General features: G+C 33.8%; 2 protein-coding genes across 4 annotated transcripts; both read right to left on the bottom strand.

Moving 5' to 3' along the window:
• Positions 1-3: 3 nt before the first annotated feature.
• On the bottom strand, positions 4-3,641 carry LOC103491990 (mitochondrial fission 1 protein A). The gene is made up of 5 exons (XM_008452140.3): positions 3,418-3,641; positions 1,756-1,894; positions 1,492-1,613; positions 489-552; positions 4-257 (listed from the first exon to the last, which is right to left on the bottom strand). The coding sequence occupies exons 1-5, from the start codon at positions 3,508-3,510 to the stop codon at positions 172-174; spliced, it is 504 nt and encodes a 167-aa protein (XP_008450362.2). The 5' UTR covers positions 3,511-3,641; the 3' UTR covers positions 4-171.
• A 2,738-nt stretch (positions 3,642-6,379) lies between these two features.
• LOC103491991 (probable magnesium transporter NIPA6) lies at positions 6,380-14,609 on the bottom strand. Of its 3 annotated transcripts, XM_008452141.3 has the most exons (9): positions 14,169-14,567; positions 14,006-14,062; positions 13,630-13,720; positions 13,146-13,306; positions 12,927-13,054; positions 11,055-11,192; positions 8,433-8,525; positions 7,321-7,441; positions 6,380-7,207 (listed from the first exon to the last, which is right to left on the bottom strand). In XM_008452141.3, the coding sequence occupies exons 1-9, from the start codon at positions 14,296-14,298 to the stop codon at positions 7,080-7,082; spliced, it is 1,047 nt and encodes a 348-aa protein (XP_008450363.1). In that variant the 5' UTR covers positions 14,299-14,567; the 3' UTR covers positions 6,380-7,079. The 3 variants fall into 3 exon arrangements, with proteins under 3 accessions (XP_008450363.1, XP_008450364.1, XP_008450366.1); XM_008452142.3 differs by lacking the exon at positions 11,055-11,192 and having other exon boundaries at positions 14,169-14,583; XM_008452144.3 differs by lacking the exons at positions 6,380-7,207; positions 7,321-7,441; positions 8,433-8,525 and adding an exon at positions 8,548-8,930 and having other exon boundaries at positions 14,169-14,609.
• Between the last annotated feature and the right edge of the window lie 1,956 nt (positions 14,610-16,565).

The raw sequence follows: 16,565 nt of genomic DNA, 5'->3' as shown, positions 1-16,565 counted from the left end.
ACGTACGTAAAACACAATATTTAAACAAATATGAAATAGATCAATATAACAGAACAAACATTAGTAATAGCTAAATAGCATCATTCTACATCTTAAAGTTCTCAAGTATAGCAACTCTAAAACTGGGCTTGATCAGAGTGATTTCTTATATACAAACCAAGTAATTGGGACTCACTTCTTCCTGGAAACAGCAGCAGCAATTCCACCCGCAAGCAGTCCTACAGCAGTTGCCGCAATGCCGATGCCGATCACACCATCTACATTCCCCAAGCAAGAGTGATAATGAATGAAAATGTTTACTTTTAATGAATTTTTGGTTAAGTTGGGGATTAGAAGTCAGGGAGAAAAGAAAAAAAAAAAAAAAAAAAGTATAGCTCAACTGACATAGTGTCTATACTATCAATTTTGAAGTCAAAAGTTCGATTCTCCTACCCCACATATTATTAAAAAAAAAAAAAGAGGGAAAGAAGTCGGGGAAAAATTGATACCTTTAGTGATCCGATCTTCGATTGATTTCTTCAGTGTCATTGCCTGTCTCCAGTCGGGAGCAATCTGAGAATCAAACATCAAAATGGTTGAACTCAAGTTCTGAAACTTCAATCATCAATGGTTTCAAGAAGAAGAGGCATATTCTGTTCTTGAGAACTCCAATTTCATGGAAAGTTATATGTCTGCCTCATTCTGGTTATTAAAGTCATAAAACAATCTAAATGTGCTTTACCACATGTCACAATCAACCCACGTAAAAAGTTTACGTAAAAGAAGTGGTACATATTGGGGGTCATATATGTAACAAGGCCAAATTTACATCTTTCTCCATTGTAGGATCAGGTATCAAGTTTGAGATGCAAGAGAAAAAACTCAACGACATGAATGCCCCATTTAGTAAGCATTTGGTTTTTGAAAATTAAGTCTATTTCATCTCACAATTTCTTTCAATGGTTCTCGTCTTAAATGATGAATTCATAACTAAATTCCAGAAGCAAAACTAAGTATCTAAGAACTACTTTTATTAGTTTTCAAAACATGGTTTGGATTTTTTTTGAAAACATGGGTAGAATATAGATAATAAAGCAAGAAAGACGTTGAATGAGTATTTATTGGCTTAACTTTTAAAAACTAAAACAAAAAATTAAACCCTTGTTTGGTAACCATTTGATTTTTGGTTTCTAGTTCTTAAAAATTAAGGTTATAAACACTCCTTCCACCATTAAATTTCTTGCTTTGATACCTGCTTTCTACCAATATTTTCAAAAACCAAGCCAAATTAAAAGCTAAAAAAATAGTTTTTAAAAACTTGTTTAGCTAAGAATTCTAACTCTTTTAGTTAAGAAAGATAGAAATCAAAAAATTCAAGAGAAAATAGACTCAATTTTAAAAAACCAAAAGAAGTAAAAACAAAATGGTCACCAAATGAGGCCTACATGTTACTAAATGTTAATAGTTTATAAATAATGCATAGAAAAATCCAAGCCACAGATGGTATCATACTGTTAAGCATTCTTCTACAAGCTCCCTACTCCTAGAGTAATCACCGCTTCTGAAATACCCAACAGCAAGAAGGTAAAGCTTCTCTCTCATCTTCAGTGGGCTATCGTCACCAGATATTGCAGCTGCATAAAAAAGAAACAGAAAAAGTAGAAAAATCTTGAAGAGTATCAGTCAAGCAAATAGCAAATTATAGGGTAACATTGGCATTTTGAAAGATCACTTATTGGAAATTCAAATAATAATAAGTTCCTTGAAATACTTCACCTTCGAGCATTGCAATTCCACGTTGTACATCTTCAGGTTGCCTTGAATGAACAAGTGCCCAAGATAAACGCATAATGCTTTCCTTCAAAAGCTCATCAGATGAGCTCTTTTCGGCCTCAGCAGCCTCTCTTTCGCAACCCTGCAATGCGTCACCATATCAACTTAAAAATGGATGCCATTCAAATAATAATATGAGATAACATTATTAAAAATGAAGATTAACAATATAATGCAGCCACAAAAAAAAAAAAAAAAGATTGAACTTTTACTTTGTTACTAAACAATGGAGGGAAATGTATGACCGAGCAATGAAGAAAAACAAGAATCTGTGGCTCCAACGTTTTATAACAACGACAAAAAACTACTGTTTCTGATTGTTTTGTAAAAAATGTTTCACAGACTAAAGAACGCTGTTGTATTTTTATTTCAAAAACTGTTTGGAAAGATGTTTCTTTTACTGTATTTTCATTTACTTCTTTCCCCTATTAAATTAAATATATAACACACTAAGATCAAGCTATACTTGATAATATACAATAACTAAATGAAAAAACATAAAAAAAAAAAAAAAAAAGTGAAAACAAACAGCTTTCAGTTTTCCGCCACAAATAAGTATTTGTCATAAAAGCTCTTTTTTAAATCTAAAACCCAAACGAATTCCTTAATCTGATTTACAAACAGACATAGAATTTCCAGGATAAATATGTGTGTGTGTGTGTGTGTGTAAGATTAAGCATACTATAACAAACTTCACTAGACACTATTTGTTGGTGCATCAACTGTCTGATACAAAAAGAGAGAAAAAAGAGAAAAAAAAAGAAAAGAAAAAAAAAGGAGGATATGGGGATAGCTATCAAGAAGGAAGAAAATGTAGCCTCATAACTCCATCCTAATGGGCAAGATAAAATAGGGATTCAATAGTGTTAGCGAATGTTTGATAGAGATTTTGTAATCACTCATATCAACCCATTTTTCAATGTTACACTTTTAAACACATTTTTCATATTACTAAAATTGATTTTAAATGATTAAAAGCAATTTTTGAGTGAGTTTGAAATGATAAAACTGATCTAAACCATTTTAGAATCAATCCAAAACATGCCATTAGCTAAAGTACCAAGTAAAACTGATGGTTTCCTTTAGGCAAAACATACTGAAAATCCCATAACATGCCCAGGCCCATGAGCTAAGTCAAGGAAAAAATTAGTAAGAGAAAAAATTTCAGTAATACCCACGAGAAAATTTGGGAAGCATTAATTGAAATGAAGTTAATGATGAATCTTGCAAACTAAGAAAAATAACCAATGCCCTAAAACAAGGAGGGTATGAATTTTCATTAAAATTGGAAATGTCAGGACAAAGACGAACAAGTTGAAAGGGGAAAATTTTAAGTTATAAGACCACAAAGCCACAAACTGCAATTGAATAACTTCACACAAACACCCAAAATCCAATTAACTGGAAGAATTAAGAGAAGCTACAATAAGAATTAGAACACTGTTTTGCAATACACAAACGCAAATGATTCAAAAAACCCAAAATTCAATTAAATATACTAAGAAACATAGCTCATCAGGGAGTTAAAATACAAAGCAGGATCTAAAGAAGAGAAGAAAAACCAAGCAACTAAAAGGTGAGTATAAATAGAGAGAACAAACATACGGCAACGACGTCGCGATCGCACCATGGTATGTGATCGCCGCCGGAGAAGAAATTGGAAACGGAGCCTAAGAATTTGCTGACCTTCGCTTCCATCTTTCTCTTCTAATCGTCTTCTTCTTCTTCTTTGTTGCTATTTGAAGTAAAGCGGAACAACCCTGTTTTGTTATTCTACTTCTATGGAAACCACTAGCTATTCACTTGTATACAGTGGCGTGTTTGTTTCACGCGTTTTACGCATAATATTTAATTGCAAAATTTTCATAAATATAAAAAACAGATCAATATTTACGTGCAACAAATGAAATAACAAGTTGTCCATTTTTCTTTTTAATATTTTAGGATTTTGCGATTTTTTTTTTCTTTCAATCCTTTTTCTATCCTTTGGCTCAACGTCGCGTATTGAATATAAAAGATTTATTTTTTATTTTTTTTCAAAAACATTATTTAGATTTGGATAGCTAAATCTAAATGATCGGATTATATAGATTTGACTACAAAAATCTAAACTATATGTAACAAATTAAACGATTGTGTATAGAGAATCTTGAAAAAAATTATTTAGATTTAGCTATTCAAATCTAAACAATCCAAACAATAGCTACATCTAAACAATCGTGTATTAAATATATTAAGCGGATTGTTGACGAGACATTTTTTGTATTTTTCATTGTGGACCTGTGAGCTTTTTCTATTTTCGGAATTGTTCTATACAATGTAAACATTTTGCCGCTTTGTTATATTTTTAAAAAGACCTTTATTTAAAGCGTGTTTATTACAAAAAGAAAAAAAAAGAAAAAGAAACAATAAACAGAAATATCAAAACCTCTCACACTCCATTATTGAAATCAACAATTAAGCAAAAGAAAAAACATAAAGATTGACACAGATATATACATGGTTCACTAACAACATCTTAGCTATATCCACGGACAGAGGAAGAACAAATATTATTAGATAGAATATAGCTGAGATGTTAAATACAAGTGCTCAGATATATACGATCGTGCTCAGATATATACCTAAATAGAATATAGCTAAGAAAAAAAAAAGAAAAAGAAACAATAAACAAATATACTGGTGTTTGTCCTTAAATACAAGTAAGGGGTAAATACAGTATTTACTTCTAGTCCTTAAATACAAGTGCTCCCCTAATGAACAATCTATTTAGGGTCCAACCATTAAATAGAAACCCCTCTCGTGTCATAGAGAGGGTAGGGCCCTTTGTTCAAGTCCTAGAAACACCATTTAAGGGAACACTTTTCTACTCACCCTAAAGTCGGGAAGGAGTGAATTCCATCTTGTGTGATATGTTCCCAGCTCCCCACTCAGTCTTGTCATCAAAATGATAAGTATATTGAGTCAGCAATCTAGCCTCTCTCACCCATACAACCTTGCGAACAGGAGTTCATAATACACTCAAGGTTAAGACTAAGTTACCTAGGTCATTCTAATAAAATAAAAACCTAACTAGTTAATGGGATTATATCTATTGGTTACTATTTTGTGGTCCGATCTTATGCAAACTCATTACATAAGATACCCTCTCGCATGTCACCTACACGAACGCGTTGGATCATTGCGTTTGTATCAAATACAAAGTGAGTCGTATACATAGTGTTACCAGGATAAGGTACCCAACCTTAACCCTATACTATAAACCCTTTAAGCTGATCTCGAACATTAATCTCTATATGTCTCTACATACTGTTCAAGACTCATCAAACAGCTTAGGATGTTAGTTTATTGGATTTGAGTTATTAAGACAAAACTAATAATATAACCAATAACACTTGTTGAAATTATAATAATAATACTTTATTAATAATATTAATAACGGTCAATTGATTATATTTACTATCTACGAGTTTTAGAACATAAAACCCAACAAAAACATGCTTTAAAACATAATAAACATGCTTTAAACATACGATAGACTTTACTTAGAAATCTCTTTAGAAACATTTGTATTGAAATCGTCACTCAAATCAATAAACACTTTAATAAAGAAGTTTTGAAATCATTTAAATACTTTTAAGAAAACACTCACACTATCGAGCTACTTAAACTTCAAAGGCTTCTTTTCTTCTTCTTCTCGCATAGACACTTTTGCAAAACTTCAACACTTAAACTATTCTCTTCAAATTCTCAAAATAACCATGACTAATAATTTTGTTGAAGACCCTTATTTATACTAATCCTTAAACACGTGTAATCTTAATATCTAACTTAATCATACTTAACTTGAACCTTACACATAGCCCATTAAGTAAATTTAGGAAATTTGACCTTGTTTATTCTCACCAAGTTTCATTTCGTAAAGAACTCTAATCGTCTAACCTTTCAAAGTCTTCTCGCATAACCTTTCTCGCTAAGTAACCCACATCTTCTCGCATAGACCACTAAAACACCTATTTTAGGACACTTGGTCAAATTTTTACTTCTTCTCTTAACTACGGGTCTTAACTGCAGGTCTTACACAATTGGTCAGCCTTGTTACCATAGAAGAAAGGTTGTCATAAATGGTTGATAGACAATGGCGCATAAACGAACAAATTTGACAAATTTGCTGTAAAGGGTTGCTGTCTAGAGGGCAACAACGAGTGGTGTTGCGACTGACTGAAATGATGCAACAATCAAATAGACGATGACACTTAAAAGAGGCCAAGCTGAGCAATGAGATGAATAGCGACGGCACGTGGGCTGACACACCTGACAGCGGCAGTGCATGAGTGTGGTTCTGGCCAAAGGGCTGCGTTGATGACGACAAGGTGGTCCTGCTGTGATCGTTGGCGGCTTCTGAAGTTGTCAGAGCAATTTTTCCATGCACGCAACGATGGCAGCGACTTCTACTCGGTCTGGGTTACTTTTAGACTGTTTTCTAGGGTTTCGCTGTTTCTTTTCTTTGATACCACATTGAAAGCAATAAAACACGAAACACAAACTTTACGTGGAAACCAGAGTATAAGGAGAAAATCACAATATCTTTGTTCATATTATTTTCTGATGAATTTACAATAGGTACAATGAGGGAGAATAAATAGAATACAAAAAAAAGAAGGGAAAAGGGTTCAAGGTATATTTTTTCCATAAACATCCTATGGACCAAGTCCACTAATTCTAACAACTATATTTGTGATTGAGACTCCTTACAATGGATTCATCAACAAAATCTCATCATGGTTACACCAATTTAATCCGGGATTGGTAAACATGGAAATAAAGAATTACTATGTACAGGAATTGAATTTTGGTGTCAAATGAAAAACAGGGGAGGACTGTAGAGAAAACAGCAAAGCATAAAATATCAAGCTATATAAGGAAACATTTCGATGTAAGTCATCTAGTTTAAACTATGCAGATACTCCAAATGGAAACTGAAACTTCCCGTGTCTGAAACCCAATTGTGTCTTTAGTGCGAATCCTTCTTGTTAAGTGATACAAGCCTCCCATTGGAAATCTATGTTCGGAACTAAACAACGAAATTGGTAGCAATGAAACTTCAAGCCCTATACAACCACCAACTGACTAGTTTCTGATCATTTACCCCTGCACTGCAACATTTGACTTTGAGCTTAACTTTTGGTGCTGATCACTCTTCCATGACGGTTTCTCCGCTACGGCGATTTTACTGAGAAGATATATGAATCAAATGAGAGAAACAACTAATATGATTCTTGTATTCTCAAACAGATTTCTTCAGGAGGCACTTCTTCATCATTATACTTTGCTAGTTCTCCATTCCCAGTGCAAAGTCGAGTAGATAACGAAGGGGAACCTGGGGTATGATTGGCTGCATATGAATTCAACAAGAGATTTTGAGACTTCAGATCTTCATAAATCATAACATTTGGAGGTGAAATATTTCCCTCTATGATGAAAATTTTATTAGATTCTTTAACACACCTCTGAAGGATGAGCTTCGCTCAAAATCTTTTGCAACTTGCAGTAAGATGGTGCCAGAAAGCACAACAACAAAGCCACATATTTCGGATATGATCGTTGCTCCACTTTGGCCATTCCAATCCTGATGTTGCAGATGCATTTCTAAGTACTTTTAACATATTAAGCTCGAGAGAATGAAATGTAGCTAATATAACATCCTAGCACACCTCTTACTCGAAGAGCATTAATCCGAATTTAAAATTTCAAGGGAAAAATAGCTTTTGGTCCCATGTCTAGTCTCTAATTGGTACCTAGGTTTCATAATTTACACTAAGTTTTTAGCTTATTTTCCATTTAGTCTCTGTTTCAAAGTGTTACATTTTTATCATGAGTTTCATGTTTAGTTTTTATTTAGGCCCTAGGTGACTTGGGGTCCCTTAGTGCTAATATTTCACACTTTACTCCCGTCCCAGGCAAGGTTTTAGAAACTTTTGGTCTTTGACACTAACTTTCAATTAACTAATTTAAAATAATTATGATGTAAACTTTTTTAATTAATATAGATGAAAACTTAGTGAAATCTAACTTAATAATTAATTTGAAGACTTTTCACAGAGATAACTAAAAGTGAGATTTTAGTAATAAAAAATCAAAGGTAAAAGCATAAATCTTGAAATCTAGAGACCAAATGAAAACAAAACTCAAAACTCAAGGGTAAGAATGTACCATTTTGAAACCAATGGACCATACGAATATTAAAGTCAAAACTAAAAGGTAAAAGTATAACATTGCGAAACATCGTAATGGAACAAGATTCAAAATTTGAAGACAAGAAGGATATATTTTCCCAAGTTCTTAAACTATAACATGAAGATACCAAAATTATGAGATAGATCTTCCTAGACCCATTTTAAAAACTAAAATCTGAAGAAATAGTTCTACTTCCTAAATTACCACATAAAAAGCTATTATATTTTTAGTGCAATCTCAATGCATGTTTCAGCTATTCTCGAGTTGAAGCGAACACACAGGATTTTGTAATGCCCTTAGCTAGGGTGGTTCCAGCCCAATGAAGTGAAATGTCCAAAAAAATACGAATTGAACTCTTATGTCAGTATATAGATTTTCCATACCTTGAACATTATGACACTTGCAAGGATTGTAAGTGTTGTAAACATCACGTAGTATATCGGGGAGACAATTGCCGTGTTGAATGTGTCAAGTGCCTGGAAAAATAGAGATATTACCAAATATGAATAAAAGGTATTTATTGATGTTCCATAAACTACTTGTAAACCAACTTTCAGTATTTAACCCAATGAAGCAGTAGAGAAATTGTAGAGCATTATACCACATGCTAGAGGTCTCAACAATTTTTCAAATTAATTCATGCAAACAGAATTCTCACAAGTGAACAATTTATAAAGCAAATGAGACCACTGGATTTTATATACTTAACTTCTCATCAAGGATAAGCTCTCTCTTTTTCACTACTTGCCTTGCAATTGAACCATATTCCCAGCACATAAGCAAACGAAATTAATATCTTGATACCAACCATGATTGCTTTCTGCTCTCCTTAATGAGTACCAAATGAGGAAATAGAGGATTTCAAGTGCAAAGAGTGAACTCTTTTTGTTGTCGATATATCCGCAAATTGGAGAGGTCAACATGATATTGAGGGTTTAATCAGTATCTTTGATATCACTTATACCCATAAAATAAAATAAAAATATCATCCATCGATTCCATAATGATTAAGATTATAAATATGTATGGCCTCCAATATTATTTACCTATAAGAGTTGTAAAAGAGGAATATTATGAGAGGCAAAAAGGTAATGGAGGAGGGAGAAGAAGTTAGTTAGTCAGGACCAAAGTGATTGCTTATATAGAGAATGTGATGTGAGAAGAGGGTGTGGAATTTAAGAGTAAAAGCTGCAGTAGCTTTAAGAAAGGAGAGAAACATCAGCATCCCTTGAATTCTGCTGGTTTATCCTTTTTAGTTTTTTATTTCAATTGTCTTGTTTGGCTGAGCTTTTAGCACCTGTTTCTTCTTTCCAGTAATTGTAATTTTGACTTATTGTTCAGTTAATTGAAATCACATCACAGCGGGGCACGCTCTGTTTTCTATATATCTCTTGTTATGTTACTGTTTGCAGGGTGTTATGAGCATCAGATTCAATTCATGCAAACATCAACTAATTCCATAAAACAGCCCTCCAAGCTTACAACGTCTGGAGTCAGAAAATATTAACATATTCAGAGTGAATTGAAGACTTTGGATGTGGCCATATGTGTCCTCCAATAATTTTGCTATGCTTATTAACAAGAGGCCAAGTCTAGAGTTGATTCCGACTCCAAAAGGCACTCATCAGAGGGTTCCCTTGTCACCCTTTCTTTCTCTATTGCAATACCCCTAGCTTGATATTTTTAGTTTATTTCTTATGCATACAGTCTAGTTTTGCTGCTCATTACATTGACAGAGATCGCATTCATATCAACCAAGTTTCCCATGAGATTCTCCTATTTTCCTTGAGAAATTTAAAGTTGAAGTTGTTATTCGTGTCTGTGAAAGGTATATATTCTAGGAAGATCATTAGAGAGCTCCAAATCCACTTCAGGAGGCTTTTCCACATATTTTTGCCCTTGTTCATTTCAGAATGTTGGGAACGTGAGAGTCAAGTCTTCATCTTGGAACTAAATATGTGAAGTAACTTCAAATTTGATATGAAGGAACAGAATGGATTTTATCTAATGAATTCACAGAATTGATTGCCTAATAGAGATGTGAAATTCTGGACTCCATAGGTGTTGAGCCCCTTCATGGGTGAATCGAGAATTTTTGTTTAAGAACTCAGTCCCTTGATCAGGACATTACAAAGATCATTGGGGAAGGAAAGTATTTACCAACATGTTTTGAAAGGATACAAAAATCCAAAGTAATAAAAATGATGAGTTAAAATCACCATTATATCTCTATTTACATAAATATACTTCTTGTCTCCTTTCCTTCAACATTTCCAAAAATCCAGCTATAATAACTTCCTTTCCTTCAACATTTCCAAAAATCCAGCTATAATAACTTCCTTTCCTTCAACATTTACAAAAAGTCAGCTATAATTTTTTCAGTACAAAAGGGGCGGGGGCAGTGGCAGTGACGAATCCAGAAAATATATTGACAAGGGACTAAAAGAAAATATGAAAAATAAATTATATAGGTAAGCTTTGAACCTGGGTTGGAAGGGAGTTGATAGACAGAGAAACCGCTAAGCTACCTATAAGTATTAAAAATTAAATAGTTTTCTTTATATATATTCTATAAAGACGATAAAGTTGAGGGGCCCCCTAGGCCTATACTAAATCTGCAGGTGGATGGGAGAATTTGAACCACGGACTTCTTGGTACTCAATAGTACACATACAGATGTAAGTTGAGCTAAACTATTGTTAAAAAGCCAACTATAATATAAAGAAAATTTTCAAAGAATTAAAGCTTTACTTTCAAGTCCGGCTACAAGAGAAGTTGTTTCAATTTTTTGCAAGCCAAGAAAAATTCATTTATCGTGGACAGGAGTGTTTAAAAGAAAAGGGAGTAAAAGAAACAGAGAAACTTGGAATAAATAAAGAAATAAAACGGATTTCACCGACTAATCACTACTTCATTTTGTGCAACAGAAAACTCAAACACGACTTTTAAAGCCAAGTGGCGACATGCCAGTCTATGAACAATAGAAGAGTGTAGCAATTACCAACCTTGTTGAGGTAATTCATTTGAATAATGACGCATGTTACAACCACCAACATGAATAACCACGTCTCGGGGAAGATTAATTGGTTCTTTCCCTCAAAGGTCAATTTCAATGACGTCCCAAGGGCTTTAACACTCATAACCTGAAAATATTCAGGATGAAGTGAACAATTACTTTGAGATGAACAACTGTCATCAGAAAATCAATTGACAGAATGAGAAAGTAAGCCTTCAATCATTTCAACTTTAAAAAAGATGGATAGGGAAGCTGTAACAGCCTAGTTAGCAATATAATGGGAGTATTACTAGAACATTATTATGGTTATTAGAAGCTGCATATTAGTAATTGGATAGTAAGGTTGTAAAGGCTTTAGTTATAAATAGTGGGGAGTGGGTTGAGAGGAGGAAGTGCAGAATTTTGTGGAATTTCTTTTGGGAAATGTGGGAGAGGATTCACAGCTCTAATGTGCTGAGTATATTGTAGTTTCTTCATAGATATTGTAATATAATTATATCCTTCAGTGTTCTTGTTTGTTTTTGGTGTTCTTGAGTTCTCTTGTTGTTGTTGTTTTGTTTTATTTTATGGAACAACTTTCATTGAAAAAAAATGAAAGAATAAAATGACATACAAAAAGAAAAAGAAAAGAAAAGAAAAGAAAAAAATCAGCCCATCAAAACACCCCAGCTACATGCAAAGACTCCAGCTAAGTAAAACACCGCAGCTATAAAAAAGCTTTGAAACCAAAGCCCACAAAGACACATGGAACCTCACTGAGGACCAAGTTCCATAAGGATCCTTGTCTCCGACTCTAAACACCCTATTATCTCTCTCCCCCCAAAGATCCCAAATCATAATGCACACCCCAGCAAACCACAAAAAACGGTCTCTCTCTGAAAGAGAGATAGAGGAGGAAACTCCTCAGTTGTAGCATCAACGTTCATTTGCCAGCGAAACTAACATCAAACTCCTGCAGAAAATAGCTCCAAACATCCCTCGTGTACTGGCAATCCCAAAGGAGATGATCTAAGTCTTCCTTCGCCTTCCGACACATAATGCAACAAGAGACCCCACTAGCGAGGCCCTCCTTCTAACCAGCCTATCCAAACTGTTCACACGATCAAGAAAGACTTACCAAATAAAGAACCTGACTTTCTTAGGTATCTTGATCCTCCAAACCACACTGAACACAGACTCTCTAGTAGGGGAAGGGTCCAACAATCATCTAAAGAAAGAATTACAAGAAAAGCCTTCGCTAGGAATCGAACTCCATAAACGAATGTCCCTTCTTCCCAATCTAAAATTGCAATCCTCTAGTAAAGAAAGAAGGGAGGCCACCTCTGTCGTTTCCCTATTGGACAAGTGACGATGGAACCCAAAAGAGAATGACATAGAGTTCTCTAACCACACCAAAAGGTAAGTGATGGGCCAATTTTTAAAAGAAGAGAACCGGTAAAGATTTGGGTAATTAGTAAAAAGAGCATTATCCCTCATTGATCTTCTCAAAAATATGTAACCTAACCATCTCCAACAACACATCAGACAAAACGAGAAGAGGTAGGAAACTCAAAAGAAATATCTTTCCACAGGTTCTGATGTGTACCTTTAACCCCTTTCTCCACCCAATCAAAAGGATGGTTGCTATGTTTACTCACAATGATCCGACACCACAAAGATTCAAGCTCATGAGCAAAGTGCCAAAGCAACTTAGCCAACAAACTAAGTTTCCTTTAGTCCATTCACTTGAAGGCACGATAAGTTGTTCTCAAGATCAGTTGCAATTCGTGTCAAAATCTCATAGGTTTAAATATGCTCTAGTTTGAACAATGAAATGCATCGGAATTCATATAAACTCGATGCTATAGTAGACAAGACATACCGAGAGGGAGCCCATCAGGGAGCAAATTCCAGTAAACACCAACACATTGCTATGCCCACATCGTGGGGCAAAATGGATGACAAGAATAAAAACCAATACGATGACAGATCCCATATATAGCAAAAAGGCTGAAAAACAAAATAGTATCAGTGGGCAACGAAGCTTATATTTGACAAGCTAAAGAAAAAAATAGGAGGAGCCATGAGCTAGATGTTTAACCTGGCTGTGTTGCCATACTCCATATTTCCTGTACAGAAGTGATAGGAAGCTCCCTTGGTGCATGAACAACAATAATGACTGAACCTGCTATACACATCACACAGCCCAAAACCCCAAGCTTGTGCAACCTCTCCTTCAAGATAAAGTGAGCCAACACAGCACTAGAAAATTCCGTTTGAAGAATATCAGAAAAATTCTAAAACCTAACATGAAGATGGTTTTTCTTTTTTCTTTTTAGAAACCACTGTTTTCAATGAGAGAAAATGGAAGAAGACAAGGACATACAAGCCCACAGGAGTCCCCTTAGAGAAAGGGTTTCCAATTAAATAAGATGTTACCTAGAGAATGATTGCAAAATATTTTCAAAACTGAAGTCCAAAGTCATGGAACTTCACCATGGACCAAACCTCACTTAGGATCCCTATCTACACCTCTAAACACTCTATTGAGAAAGAACAAGCATAGTGGAGAAGTTGAGAAATACCTTACGATTATGCTTAATGCACCGAGAGGCGTTACGAGAACTGCAGGGGCAAATGCATATGCAATGAAGTTGGCAGCCTCACCAACAATCACTGGATTACAAACAATAAGAATGCTGAGCATCGCTTAAATATAATCAAATATGAAATTCTAAAGCAGAAGTTTCAAATGCAAGGAAAAGAAGGGCCAAATGAATCATGTCCAGCAAATCACTTCAAGTTTGAAGCACATATCAGCCAAATTCAAATTCATTCATGTACATGGTGCACAAACTTTCACATAGCCAGGATAAGAAAACATGTGAAAATTTATCGTGCTATCAACCATTTAGATGTAAAACAAACAAAGCCCCTTGAAAAGGAGAAAGGATATCTCACTTATAATCATTCCTATCCACCAAAGAGGCTCAAGAAGGTAAGTATATCCACCAACACCTACAAAATGAAGAACACCAACAAGGCCATCTGATTCTAAACAAAGCCCAAAAATATCAAGAAACAAAAAACCCAAATCAAGTCCATTCAGGAGAAAAATTTTCACCAGCTCTGACCCCAGATGCTGCTGCTGCTCTTCTAAGCCCCTTCTTCTTAATAATAAAGCTTGCCCCTATGAACCCACTTGAGAGCAATGCCAGAATAACGCCAGTCAGATTGTCTTCGCTAAAACCCATCTCGGGAATTCGATCCTTATTTTTCTTCTTCTCCTCCTTTTCATTATCAAATTAATCACCAATCACAATCGTATCAACAACCCAGATCATCATCATCATCTTCTTCTTCTTCCTCCAATACACTCCGTTTTTCCTTTTTGTTTTTGTTGCGAAATACAGTAAGCCACGTTGACGATGTTCATCAATCATCAGTAGAGACAGACAATTGGGTTTTGTCGCGTGAGGATAGAAATGGGCCAATGGGATCCACATCTATGCCACGCGATTGACGGACAAGAAAAAATAAATGAAAATTTTGCTAGAAATTATTCGGTAAGTGGCTTGGGGATTTCGAAAGCCTCATACGTCATGATGTAAATCACCATTTTTTAAATGTAAACCATAAGATTAGTTTCAAACAGTATCTTTTTATCTTCATCTTGAATTTGAAAAATCTTTGATGGCTTTCGAAATGAGAAAGGCCGACCACATCCATCAATTGTTTTGTGACCAAAACGTTAGCATATATACTTCTTTTGTCTCTATTCATCCAACTGTCAACAGCGACCCACATGGAAGATGGAAAACTAACTACTACTACTTGCGGTGTTTGAAATATTTTTCATTTTGGCAAACTGCAAATACTACGTAAAATAGGGTGGTAGTTATAATAGTAAAAAGCAATTTACAAATAATAAAATTTGAAATTCAAACTCATATAATCGTATAATTATCTAAGTTTGAAGTTATATTTAAAAATTTAAGTAAGTTTGAAGACTTAATTTTTAATTTTAAGATTCTAAGGTCATAATTAGAATTACCTATTCTCGTAACTTTTGCAATCTTCTTTTATTTTTTCAATACCATGAAAATGAAACCATAATATAGTCCATCAAATTATGGGAACACAATAAATATCATCACATAGGTTTACTGGCTAGGACTAGCTGTTATTACTTGGGTGTATTGACCCAAGAAGTTGTGAAGTAAGGGTTGGACCTCCGCTTTAAAGGTTTGGAATAAGAGTAGAATAGTGGGTTATAAGAAGTTATTAGGGAAATTGCATAAGATAACAAAAAAAATTTAGAAAAAATTAGTCCATAACACTTTTTTTTTTTTGTATATTGTGAATATGACAAATATTATGGCTATCTGACGGTTATCAAAGTGCTGAGGTTATTAAAAGACTATTAGAGGATTATCTGCTTTTAAATTTGTTACTTTTGTAATTTAGAAAATGCAGTGACATAGGTTCTATTTTCATAAATTTTTTTGCTATTTTTGCAAAAGCCCCAATTTATTAAATATTGATAGTTGTGTGAACTTTAGATCTCATAGTGCAAGAAGTTGATGAAGTATAAAGTCGATATTCTTTTAGTAGTGGGACCCATAATCTTCTTACGCCAAGCAAGAAGTGAAATTCACAACTCATACTTCTTAAGTCCTTGGGTCAAACAGAAATTGTTTGGATACGTTACTATAGTTTGTAGATTATTATACTTTGTGGATGATAACATCATCCAATCTAAATTTGGAATGAAAACTATTTGTTTTTTAATAATAGTTTGGGGTGCTAGTATGTGTTTGGAGTTTAGATTATTTTAGTCTAAATTTATATTTTTTTTTACTGTTTTTTATTAATATAGAAGTAATGTTTCCTAAATATCATAATTTGTCGATCACATCAAATAATTGAACTTATCTACAACTCAACATACATATATTTGTAACCAAGAAATAAAAAGTTTTAGGTCACTCAAACACAAACTTTATTAAACTGGGCCCAGAGCGTTCAAATTTATAGAATTTTGCTCTTAAACTTTTAATTAGTTACACCCTGATTTTGTGACCATTTTATTTTTTATTTTTATGTTTAAAAATAAACTTAAAGACATAAATTTCATTTTCATCATTATCAATATTTTATCGATGATTTAAAACAATTAAATGAAATCAAAATTTGAAAACTAAAAGAAATAACTTTTAAAAAGTGGTCTTTTAAAAAATATAAAAAGCGGCAAAGTATTTACATTGTACAAGAACAATTTCGAAAATGGAAAAAGGCTAAAGACCCATCGTGTAAAATACCAAAAATGTTTCGTCAACAATGCACGTAATATATTTGGTAACGCAATTTGGTACACGATTGTTTACATTTGACTATTGTTTGGTACACGATCGTTTAGATTTGTTTTTTCAATTCTATCGTTTAATTTGGTTACGTTTAGATTTGTGGCCATTTTTTTTTCAAAATTTGGTATAAACGATTTTTTTCAATATTTTTTATA

The sequence above is a fragment of the Cucumis melo genome, chromosome 2 (genome assembly GCF_025177605.1).
Source record: "Cucumis melo cultivar AY chromosome 2, USDA_Cmelo_AY_1.0, whole genome shotgun sequence".
Classification (NCBI taxonomy): Eukaryota; Viridiplantae; Streptophyta; class Magnoliopsida; order Cucurbitales; family Cucurbitaceae; genus Cucumis; species Cucumis melo.
The sequence above is the reverse complement of the archived record's forward strand: the minus strand, read 5'-3'. Positions and strand labels throughout refer to the sequence as shown.